The 12,530-nt window shown below is 40.1% G+C and overlaps 1 protein-coding gene across 2 annotated transcripts in view; it reads right to left on the reverse strand.

The window, feature by feature from the left end:
- Positions 1-12,530, reverse strand: part of NFX1 (nuclear transcription factor, X-box binding 1) — a 78,857-nt gene that overhangs the window by 55,476 nt on the left and 10,851 nt on the right. For both annotated transcript variants that reach the window (XM_045562972.1, XM_045562973.1), the window contains exons 3-5: positions 7,197-7,355; positions 4,551-4,628; positions 1,232-1,337 (exon numbers count right to left, since the gene is read on the reverse strand). In XM_045562972.1, the coding sequence (XP_045418928.1) occupies positions 1,232-1,337; positions 4,551-4,628; positions 7,197-7,355 (343 nt within the window). The remainder of the gene's footprint in view (positions 1-1,231; positions 1,338-4,550; positions 4,629-7,196; positions 7,356-12,530) is intronic.

The raw sequence follows: 12,530 nt of genomic DNA on the forward strand, positions 1-12,530 counted from the left end.
ACACAAGAGTGGTTTTAAGATGTCCTTTCCCTTCAGACATGGTGTTGACCACCTGATTTATGCCACTTTTGGTGTTCTCTGGTCGTTACAATAAGAGCATATTTCTGCTGAAGGCTTCAGAAAGAGTCCATGCAGAGGGTTAATTTCTTATTACTGAATTTACTTAAAATGCCAGCTAAGGAAAAGAACGGTTTAAGTAAATGAGTCCCTGAGGAAGAACCTATGCAAGCAGTCAAAGAGAAGGAGGCAGACGACTGCCTAGCAGATTGCAGGCCATGTTGTTTAGCTCAATCTGAAACAGCTCTACACCCATTGTCATTTCCCAAGCACCACCACCACTATACCTTGATCACAAGGCCCCTGGTCCAATATTTACCCCTGCTTCACGCAGGAGAAGCACCAAGATAACACTCTGATGTTTTACTCTTAACATTTGGGTAATAAAAAGCAAGAATTACCATTTTTTGACCACTTGCCAGACTCTGTACCAAGCCTCTTAGGTTCATTAATTCATTTAATTTTCATAGAACCCTGTATTATTATTCATATCACTATTATTTTACAGATGCAGAAATCCAGGCTTAGAGAAGTTAAGCAACTTGTCCAAGGTACCGTAACTATTTAAGTGACTTGAACCCAGGATTTAAACCTTGGTTTGTAGGAATGTATTTGTAACTGATCAAATGCTTCTCTATTACTGTGCATTTCTCTTATTATTTAAAAGCTGACTGGATACATTCTAAAGCTTGTTATTTACTGTAGGGAAAAGATTCACATTCTCAAAACACTGTTTGACAGGACCTTAAACAATTGTCTTTCACTAGACAGAAGGCTGTTCTATACATTCTTTTTGGACCTGCATATCACTGGGGGATACAATATATGAGTCTCATTTCTTCTTACAAGCCAGCAGTGTAATACAGTGGAAGGAGCACTGGCTTTGGAAACCGCCGCTTCACCATGTCCTAGCACTGTGACATTGGGCAAGATGCTTGGCCTTTTGAAGCCTCATATGTAAATGGAAATGACAAATACCTATACATCACTGGGTTGTGGTAATGACTTAACAAATTAACTTATGTAGAGTACCTGGCACAGAGTAAGTGCTCAGTAAATGGTCCCATATCACCCTTTACCCCAGTAAGTTACATGCTAACCAGATATGTGTACTTAAAGCCACCAGCAAAGCATATCCACCAGGAATCCCAATGGGTCTAGTGTTTCAACTTACAGGTTACAGGAATGTGGGCAGTCCTGGCCAGGCTGTTTCTTCCTACAAACCTCACCACAACTATGTGGAATTTCATTTCTGCTCCATTCAGGATTCTTTACCTTGCCTAAAACATATCAGATCAGAGAGTCAATGGTACACACTTCAACCATATCCTCAACTTTAATGAAACAGTACAGTATAGCTAGACAGCACGAAAAGTTAGTGTGACTTTCATTAGTTCAACAAATGTATTATCTCACATTCTAAAATAAAAAGATGAATGTAATGCTATTCATCAACAGCTTCACTGAGTATGATAAATCTTAAATTCTGGATTACCCAGGAAAGATAAATAAATAAAAAGTCACTTTTACTTATGAAAATGCCATTTTGACTGATGGGCACATTTAATCCGAGACAAATACCTACAAGATAAGCTTTTTGTAAATGGCCTCAAAACGGATATGGAAAAAGCTGCTGTAAAGATCAGAGGAGGGAATAAGGGAAGAATAACTAGAGGAAGGGGAGCAGACAGTAAGAAATGGAAGGGACATAAATGCCCTCTGTAGTAGGAACTCGCCTATTCAAAAGCTGTAAAGTAGGCATAAAAGGGCTATAATTTTATAATCAGTGTCACTCTGCAAATCTTGACTGAGTATCTTCCACGCACTTAGTGCAGAGGAGTGAAGAGTAAAACAGGGGCACAGATTCTTCTTTGTCCTTGAGGAATTCATCCTCACTTGGGCAATTTGCACACTAAAAGACAGTCATCCCCACTCCAAGGCCTCTGCTTTTCTCTCTATACTGTCTCTTTCAGAAATTTTATTCATGCTGAGAGGTTCAATATGCCTAAATGTCATTGGTTCCCGAATCTACAGTTTCTGCCTTGTCCTGAATCCTTAGTTTCAATCCCACTTGTCCAAATATCCCCTGAACATCTCTGCTTGGGGTTTCACAATCATCTCAAACTGATTTTATCCACAGCCAAAGTTCACATCTTTCATCTACAGCCCAACCCCTCCTTCAGTGTTCCCTACTTCTGTCAGCGTTCCCTTCACTGTCAGAGTCACACTGAAAAACTAATCATTGCCGACTCCTCTTCTTCTTTCAACATTCTACTTAATCACCAAATCTTGTCAATTTTTCCTACACAGTATCTCTCACCTCATCTCTTCTCCCACTCCTGCTCTTTTCTCTCTACGAGCAAAACTGCATCTCCAGACTACTATAAAAGCCTCCCTGCCTCTGTGCTTTCTTGCTCCAACATAGTGCCCTGGTTTTCCCCTAACATCTTCCAATGGCTCCACTTCTTTTTCCTGACTCTACATGGCAGGTTTTTTCCTTTTCCCTTCCAGGGTTCTGTATCACATCCCTTCTTCACGTCTTACCCTTTTTACCCACTAGGTTCTCATCCACTCCCCTCAACTGTGGCTATCATCCCTACCATCCTGATCTTCAAATATTCCTACATGCCTGTCGGACATGTAGGAATCACTGAATGTCCTGCCCACTCCTCCAACTCAACATTTCTAAACTGAATTCACTGTTCCCACCAAACCTTGCTCTTTTGACCTGCTCTTTTCCTTGGTATCACCAGTTCCAAAAGCATGAAACTTCGGAGTCACATTTGGGTTCCTCCCTTTCACTTTGTTATTAATTCCTGTTTACCTTTTTCTTTCTAGCCTACTCCTCATAGATCTTTATTATTCTCCATCCGTATTATTTTAAGTCCCCAAACTGTTTAGGCACCAAAATACATTACACACTGCCACCAAACTAATTTCCATAAAGAATCACAGCCTGGCCGGGCGCGGTGGCTCACGCCTCTAATCCCAGCACTCTGGGAGGCAGAGGGGAGGACTGCCTGAGGTCAGGAGTTCTGAGACCAGCCTGAGCAAGAGTGAGACTCCCAAAATAGAAAAAATTAGCCGGGCATGGTGGCAGGTGCCTGTAGTCCCAACTACTTGGGAGGCTGAGGCAGGAGGATTGCTTAAGCCCAGGAGTTTGAGGTTGCAGTGAGCTATGATGATGCCACTGCACTCTAGCCTGGGCAACAAAGTGAGACCCTATCTCAAAAAAACAAAACAAAACAAAACAAACCAACAAACAAAAAGCCTCAGAATTTGATAGTAAAATATGTAAGACCAGCAGATTCCAAGTAAAAGAGTGGCCAAAGTGAGAGAGGGGATAACAAATGGAAGCTTCCTCTGGAACAGGGCATTTGGGGTCACATCTTAAATGATACAATGGATGAGAATTTAAAGAAAAGACAGGGAAAACATTCTGACAGTCAATGAGTTCACCAAAATACTGAATCTAGAAGAGTTTACAGTAATGACTAACTCTTGGTGAAAGCTGCTAAGTAATGGGAAAGTAGAAATATGAGCTGATTGGTTAGAAAAATAAGGAGAGCATGCAAGAAGAGCTAGTCATTTCACAAAGGGGGGTCAAAGGTGTCAAGGGCTGTCATGCTGCCAAAAAGGTTATGAACCTATAAATCAGCCCTAGCTATGGTTAGGAAGAGGTCGCTGATGACTTCTGAATACAGTTTCAGTCTGACAACAAGGACAGAAGCAAAAATGCAATGCTTCAAGGAGGGAAACAAATGGTTAAGTAACAAAATCTGAAAAATCAACAACTAGATGGAGAAGGTTAGTCATTAAAAGACTGGCAGGAAATAAAAAAAAGAAAGACATGCAAAAAACAGGCTAGCAGTAGAAATAAGCATCTGGATCAAGGCAAGTTTTTCCCGATATATAGGGGAACCGAGCTACTCAAAAACACGAAGAAATATTCCATAAAGAGGGAGGATGCAAGGATAGAGTTTGTAAGGCTGGTTTATAGAAAAATCTCTCTGTTTATTATAAATGCCAATGACTTATTTCTTGGATTAAAAAAAAAACACTACTTTTTACTTATGCTGCTCAAATCTGGAATATCAAAGCTATTATAGCTAGAGGTGAGGGAAGCTCATGTCCATACCTGCCTCAGCCACCTGGTTGGCTCTGGTCTCAAGCTAAGACCAGGGAGACTAGCACCACAGCTCAGAAGCTGTATGAGCCTCGCTGGCATGATGAGAAGGCCCATCTCCAGAACAGCCTGTGAAGGGCACAAAGGCTGTGACTCTAGCTATGTGACGGATCATATGAGTATGGTCTTGTAGGCTCTTACAGCTTTGAAGTCTTAGTAACTTCTAAAACATGCCCATGCCACTGATGTGTAATAGTGGAAAAAAATAATAAAATAAAACATGCCCAGCAGACCACCTCTCCTGGACTGGGAACTGAGGTTCAATGCATGAAGTGAAAGAGACTCCAGTGTATAGAAACAAACTTACCACAGAAACAAGTGTAGGTATTAGGAACATGTGCAGAGACATTCTGGCAGGCAGGGCACCTCCAACCACTCTGGCCATCTGTCAAGAAAAATGGGAATAAGCCAAATGAATTTTCTTTCAAAAAGCACATGTAATCTTTAAAAATTTAAATCTATAAGGCTACCATATTGAAACAGGGGTAGTAATTTCAATGTTAAGTATAACAGACATTTAAGAAACAAATTTACACACACACACACACACACACAAAAGAAACAAATTCACAACACTGAATGCTTTGCTTAAATGCTGAATTTGGGATTATATTTACAAGGACTTTCAGATACAATGAATTGAGTGGGTATCCATATTGTTTTATTTCTAATGCCAACATTAGCTGAATCTTGGCTCAAAAAAATACGGTAAAATTTAGTTTTAGTTTTTAGAAACAGGGTCTTGCTGTGTTGCCCAGGCTGGAGTGCAGTGGTATGATTGTAGCTCACTGCAACTTTGAACTCCTGGGCTTAAGCAATCCTCCTACCCCAGCCTCCGGAGTAGCTGGGACTACAGGCATGTGCCACCACACCCAGCTAATTTTTAAATTTTTTTGTAAAGATATGGATGGTCTCACTATATTGCCCAGGCTGGTCTCAAACTCCTGGCCTCAAGCAATCTTTCCACCTCAGCCTCCCAAAGTACTGGGATTACAGGCATGAGCCACTGCGCCCGGCCAAAATATTTGAGTATATCCAGAAAAACCTATACATTTTGAATTAGAGATCCATAGTTTAGAAAGCATACTATTAATAACATTTGCATTATCCATAAGAATAGAATACTAGTATACTTTGGGAAAAGCCTATAATATACTATAGAGAGGATTTATAAAAGGCAGAAGCAACTTTGATATCCTAAAGGTAAATTAAATAATTGCTTTCTATAAATTTCAAAAGCAAACTATATAAGAAATGCTTTCTATAGTTGCTACTTAGATAATAGATCTTGTAACAACATGGATAGAATTGGAGGACATTATATTAAATGAAAGAAGCACAAAAAGACAATTACTGCATGTTCTCACTTATATGTGAGAGCTAAAAAAGTTAATCTCATGGAGATAGAGAGTAGAATGATGGTTACCAGAGGGTGGGAGGGGTAGTGGGAAGTGGAGTGAAGGACAATAAAAAGTGGTTAGTGGACAGCTGTGGTAGCTCAGGCCTATAATCTTAGTACTTTGGGAGGCCAAGATGGGAGGACCACTTGAGCCAGGAGTTTGAGACCAACCTGAGCAACATATTGAGACCCTAGCTCTACCAAAAAAACAAAACAAAACAACAACAATGACAAAAAAACAACAGAAAAATTAGCTGGGCATAGTGCACTACTCAGGAAGCTAAGGCAGGAGGACTCTTGAACCCAGGAGTTTGAGGTTGCAGTGAGCTACGATGAGGCCACTGTACTCTAGCCCAGGCAACAGAATGAGACCCTATCTCAAAAAAAAAAAAAAAACAAGAAAAGAGAAGAAAAAAAGAAGGATTAGTTAATGGGTACAAAAATACAATTAGGTAAAAGGAGTAAGATCTAGTGTTTGATAGCACAATAAGGCGATTACAGTTAACAATTTTTTGTATATTTCAAAATAACTAGAAAAGTGGAATTGGAATGTTCCTAACACAAGGAAATGATAAATGTCTGAGATGACAGATATCCCAATTACCCTAATTTGATCATTACAGAGTGTATATCTATATCAAAATATCACATGTGCCCCACAAATATGCAGAACTATTATGTACACATAAAAATAAAAATTTAAAAATGGAAAAAGGGCTAGGCATGGTGGCTCATGCCTGTAATCCCAGCACTTTGGGAGGCTGAGGCAGGAAGATCGCTTGAGCCCAGGAGTTTGAGACCAGCCTGGACAACATAGTAAGACCCTCTCTCTAAAAAAATTTAAAAAAAAAAAAAGAGAGAGGCCGGGCGCGGTGGCTCACGCCTGTAATCCTAGCACTCTGGGAGGCCGAGGCGAGTGGATCGCTCGAGGTCAGGAGGTCGAGACCAGCCTGAGCGAGACCCCGTCTCTACTAAAAATAGAAAGAAATTATCTAGACAACTAAAAATATATATATATAGAAAAAATTAGCCAGCATGGTGGCGCATGCCTGTAGTCCCAGCTACTCGGGAGGCTGAGGCAGTAGGATCGCTTAAGCCCAGGAGTTTGAGGTTGCTGTGAGCTAGGCTGATGCCATGGCACTCACTCTAGCCCGGGCAACAAAGTGACACTCTGTCTCAAAAAAAAAAAAAAGAGAGAGAGAGAGAAGAAAAAATAATTAAAAATAGAATTACCATATGATATAGTAATCACACTACTGTGTATATGTCCAAAGGAAATAAAATCAGTATGCTGGAGAAAAATAAATAAATGCTAACATTTTCAACAAAAGTAACTGATTTTATCACAACCTAAATATAATTTAATATTGTTATGTTTAGCTAGTTTATTTAAGATCCATACCTGAATTTTGGTCATCGGAAACATGCGATTAAGGTAACACACTCTCTTTACAGACAAAAACATTTAAGTGGAATTAAACAGTATTTTTAAAGGTAGGTTTAAAACCTGAACATATAAAATGAATAACTACTCAGAAGAGAAAAATAGTTCACCTGCTTGAGATGCTGGAGACCTTGCCCATTTCTTTATGCAGTTCAGATGAAAGACATGATAACAGCTCTGACAACTCCACACTGGGGCTGTGACGCGAACCAATTCACAGCATACCATGCACTCATATTTTTCTGTAGTTAGCTGTTCAATTAGAGAACCTGTTTAACAAAACAAAACAAAACAAAACAAAATGACAAACACACAAAAGCATCCCTTACTTTAGTCAACCAAAGATCAGCAAGTCATTTGAGAGAAGAATCAAGACAGAGAGATTTGAAGGGATATCCAATTCTGAGTAAGGTGGTGTGCTGTTCAGAAGGAGCAGGAATATGCTGAGGTAGAGGATTTAGGAAGGAGACACTCAGATGGGGATTCCCACAATTGAGGAAACATTCCTAAGAAACTGCCCAGGAAAATACCAGAGTAGCCAAACACTCCTTGTAACACAGTTTGAGCATGCATTGGGCAGTGCACTGCAGGATCTTGCCTTACATTCTCTGATTCCAGGAGGCCCTGAATCTAACAGACCCGTGGATTTAGGCTAGGGAGGGGCTTGTGAAGCTACAGCGGTCAGCTGTAAGAAGCCTAAGGCTGGGTAGGTTCCAACAACCCATGGATGGTGAGATGGTTCCAGCAATTGCCCTGAAAGTCTTTAGACATTCACTCAACAAAGATATGTTGGTGTCTACCACCAGCCCCTCAGTAGGGTTACTGACTGAAGGAGACACAGTCTGGCTGTGAGAACTCACCATCTAGTGAGAGAGACCAGTGTATACCATCATAAGAATTCTCCCAGATTTATTCCTGAATACCTTCATCCACTTCCAGATTTTTTCCTCAAACATGATTGTGACAAAGTCTTTCTAGATCCCAACATAGCCAGGCAATCTCAAAGCTGAGTGTATATGTGTATGTACATGTGTATATTTAGTATTATTGTTTTCAGGTCCAAATAGGTTAAAAGAATGAAATAACTGATCTCAAACATTCCAAGCACTATGCTAATGCACTTTACACATATTATTTAATCCTCTCAACAAGGCTGTAACATAGGTTCCATTTTAAACATGAAGAGAAACTAAGGCTCCGAGTCATTATAATACTCACCCAAGGTCACAGAATTAGAAATTTAAAACTCAAAATTCAAACTCACCATTATCTGACTCAAAGAGTCACATTTCAATCATTCTATAATATTGGCTCTCCTATGATTACTTTCTGATTGTTCAATTTAATGTCAAAAGAAATACAGAATACCCTGAGACTGTAAGCTCTGTGAGCAAGGACAGGGCCTAGTCTGCCTTCCTCAATTAGTATTAATATTTCCCATGGCTGGCATATACCAGGTGCTCAATAAATGTTTGTTGAATGAATGAATAAATGAGTGATACCCAGTCTGTTCTATTATCTCTTGCTGTGAAAGTTGCAGGCATCACCAAAGTTTTTGAACAGCTCTCTCCCTTTATTCTCTCCCTGGAATAAAATACTTTGTGTGGCTGATTAAACGGAACCTACCTTATTTAGATTATACATGAATACATCATAAAACTGAATTCTATTATAAAACCAAAGAACAAGACTTAGATTCTTTATTAAAAGTAGGGCTACCCTACCCTGTATAGGTTAACATCTATGAATAACAAAGTTAATTATATTTTCTACAAGTTAGTATGTTACATGTACAAGATTCTGGTGGGGTTAAGTAAGAGAGCTCATGAGAGAGATTAAGTTTGAGGCTTTTACATACAAGAGGCTGATTGGGACAGAGGAATAATCTGTGAGAATTATTTTTGGGGTAAATTTTATAGAAGATGACTACTTGCTATTCCAGAATAGAACGGACAGAAAGTAAAGGACACAGAAAAGTAAGTGAAATATGGACCATACTTAAAATACTATATCGTCTGTTGTTTTGATTTTTACCCTAAAGATTATCTTTTTTATTGTTTCTGCTATTCATCAAGTTTAGAGCTTGTTAATAAATAAGGATTGCTTTGTAATTGTTTCAAAATCCAGTTGCAGTAAAACTTGACGACTAGGATGCACATACATAGGGATGTGATGATGGCTACCACCTTTGAATATCCCACAAATTACTGCTAAGCCCCTTCCAAAGGCTTTCTCTCTCATATCCCACATTCAATATGTCAGCAAATCCTGTTGGCTCTACCTTCAAAATATATCTAGAATCCAATCTCTATTGCTATCCCTCTGGTCCAAGCCACATTTAGCTCACCTGGATTACTACAGTGGCCTCCTAACTAGTGTTCCCACCTCTGCCCTTGCTCTACTATAGTCTATTCTCAACACAGCAGCCAGAAGAAGACTATTAAAATGCAAATTAGGCTGGGTTTGGTGGCTCACGCCTATAATCCCACCACTTTGGGAGGCCAAGGCAGGAGGACTGCTTGAGGCCAGGAGTTTGAAACCAGCCTGGGCAATATAATGAGACCTTTGTCTCTACAAAAAATTTAAAAACTAGCTTGGCTTGCTGGTGCACACCTGTAGTCCTAGCTACCTGGGAGGTGGAGGCAGGATTGCCTGAGCCCAGGAGTTTGAGGTTGCAGTGAGCTATGATGATGTCACTGCACTCTAGCCTGGGCTATAGAGTGAGATTCTGTCTCAACAAACAAACAAACAAACAAACAAAAAACCCAAAAAAACCAAACAAACAAAAAAAAAACTTGGCCGGGCGCGGTGGCTCATGCCTATAATCCTAACACTCTGGGAGGCCAAGGTGGGAAGATTGCTCGAGGTCAGGAGTTTGAGACCAGGCTGAGCAAGAGTGAGACCCCATCTCTACTAAAAATAGAAAGAAATTATCTGGACAGCTAAAAATATATATAGAAAAAAATTGGCCAGGCATGGTGGCACATGCTTGTAGTCCCAGCTATTCAGGAGGCTGAGGCAGGAGGATTGTTTGAGCCCAGGAGTTTGAGGTTGTTGTGAGCTGGGCTGATGCCACAGCATTCTACCCTGGGCAACAGAGCGAGACTCTGCCTCAAAAAAAAAAAAGCAAATTAGATAATGCCATTCTTCTGCTCAGAACTTGCCAATGGCTCCTACTTCATATGCCTATAAAAGCCAAAGTCCTTACAATGGCCCCCATCACCTCCCAGTCCTCACCTGCTATTCCTCCTTCTCTAGGTCACTAATCTGAGACACTGGCCTCCTTCCCATTTCTCAAATTAACAGGCAGATTCCTGCCTCATGTCTTTTACACTTGACATTCCCTTTGCCTAGAGACTTTTCTAGATATCTGCACAGTTCAGTGCCTCATCTCCTTCAGGTGTTTACTGAAAATATGACCTTCTCATAAGGCATTCCCTGGCCACACTTTAAAAAATTGCAACCCACCCCCTCAACATTTCCTATCCCTCTTCCATACTGTATTTTCCTCCACAGCACTTAAAACTATCCGATATACCATATATTTTACTTATTTTATCTTGCTTATTATCTAACTTTACACATAGAATGTGCATTCCTTGAGGGCAGAGACTTTTACTAGAATGGTACCTAGGACGTAGCACCCAATAATATTTGTTGTAAATATTAAATAAAAATATCACAAAAGGTTCCAGAAAGGTCCTAGAAACAGTATAATTGTTTCACTGACAATATTAACCTTCCCTCCAGTTTTATCAAAATATGCCTAACATGTGAAATATGGTATTGCCCTAGAATAGCCCTGTGCTGATAAACTATGTTTCAGGTCCAAGACTCTTGCCCTTGCTGGGTGGCAGCCCTGTCCTGATCACTGGCTCTTCTTCAAGCCTAGTAGGCCTCCTCCCACTAGGGCTTCCCTATCATTTCTCAGTCACAGCTGTGTCTACTCTATACTTCCAGCTGGACAGCATGCCAGTTGAGAGGGTGATGATCCATTGAAATAATCAGAAAAACAGAGACCTAACTGAAGTGTTGACTGCAAACTTTTCAGATATACCAGTAACTGTTTAAAAAAAAAAAGATAAAACAATCCTGATTTGAAAAATCCAAGAGTAAAAAGACACTTTTGAGACAATCAGGGGAATTTGTGGACTGTGTGTTAGATGATTTACTAACTTTGTTAAGTAATGAAAGCACTGTGATTATGAAAGAAAATAGCCATTTTTTAATTTTATTTTTTTTATGACTAGTCAAGTGCAGTAGTGAGAAGGGAGGAAAGTAGTAGAACAAGGAGTTCAATCTGTAACTGACTGTGAACAATCAAGTGAGATAATTCACTACCTTCGGACCAGCCAGAAAAAAAAATAGCTATTTTTTAAAACAGATGTATGCTGGGAGCAAATGGGGGTAAAATAACCTGATATCTGGAATGTACTTTTAAATATATTAGTGAAGTAGGAGGCAACTGAGATTGAAGGAGATGAATGTGAGAAATAAAAATAAAATCCTAAGTCCCCCAATTGCCTGATGGACCGGACACCCTCTTGGCCAAGGGAACCCCACAGAAACCTTAAAACTGAAATCCTGCTCCTGACAGGCCAGATAAAGCACATTATATTGCTCTCTTCTTAACTGCCATTAGGCTTTCTTCCCTAAGGGCTAAACAGAAACCAGTCCTTTCAAAAGACCTGCACCACCACTGATTTCAATCAACTGCCTAATGGTGCTTCTCCTTTTGTGGTTTCAGCACTGTACCTGACTAGCATTCCTTCTGAGTAAGGGGCCAAGACCAGGGAGTGGTTCTGGCCAGTCTATGGAGGCTGCTCTCAAAGGGTTTTTGTGTCCTGTGTTACTTTTTGATGTAAGAGGGCCAAAAAACTCCACCCTCGGATCATGCTAACGCTGTCATTTTTTGTACATGCGACCTATGAAGAAGCATGAAGCTCAACTGCAGACTCCTCTTATAGTTTAGTAAGTGTGTATATTTGGCTACCCCACTCAGCATAGATTCCTGTTCCTGTTGAAGTGTGAGCTTTCAGCTTCTGCCTGAGGCTATGCTTCCCAGCCTGTCAGAATGGCCACTCTGCAGGCTACTACTTTTAATAAGAAATAAAACTTTCCTTTCCAAATTTTTGAACCTCATTATTCTTCTGCTGACACGTGTTAGGAAAGCTTGAATAACAGTAGAAGAGGTTTGGAGTAGTCCTAGTGAAAATGAGAAGGAAAGCTGACCAATGTCATGTAAGGAAATGGGCACTACTGAAAGGCAACTGAGGTTGGAGACCGCTATTCAAAAATATTTACTGAAACCCTATTAGGTACTGGGCACTCTTTCAACACTAAGGATATACAGTCAGCAAAACAGGCAAAAATCTTCTGTCCTTACAAAGCTTATTATCTAGTGTGGGAAGGCAGACAATAAATAACACAAATATGTACCATCA

The sequence above is a fragment of the Lemur catta genome, chromosome 10, assembly GCF_020740605.2.
Source record: "Lemur catta isolate mLemCat1 chromosome 10, mLemCat1.pri, whole genome shotgun sequence".
Taxonomy (NCBI): domain Eukaryota; kingdom Metazoa; phylum Chordata; class Mammalia; order Primates; family Lemuridae; genus Lemur; species Lemur catta.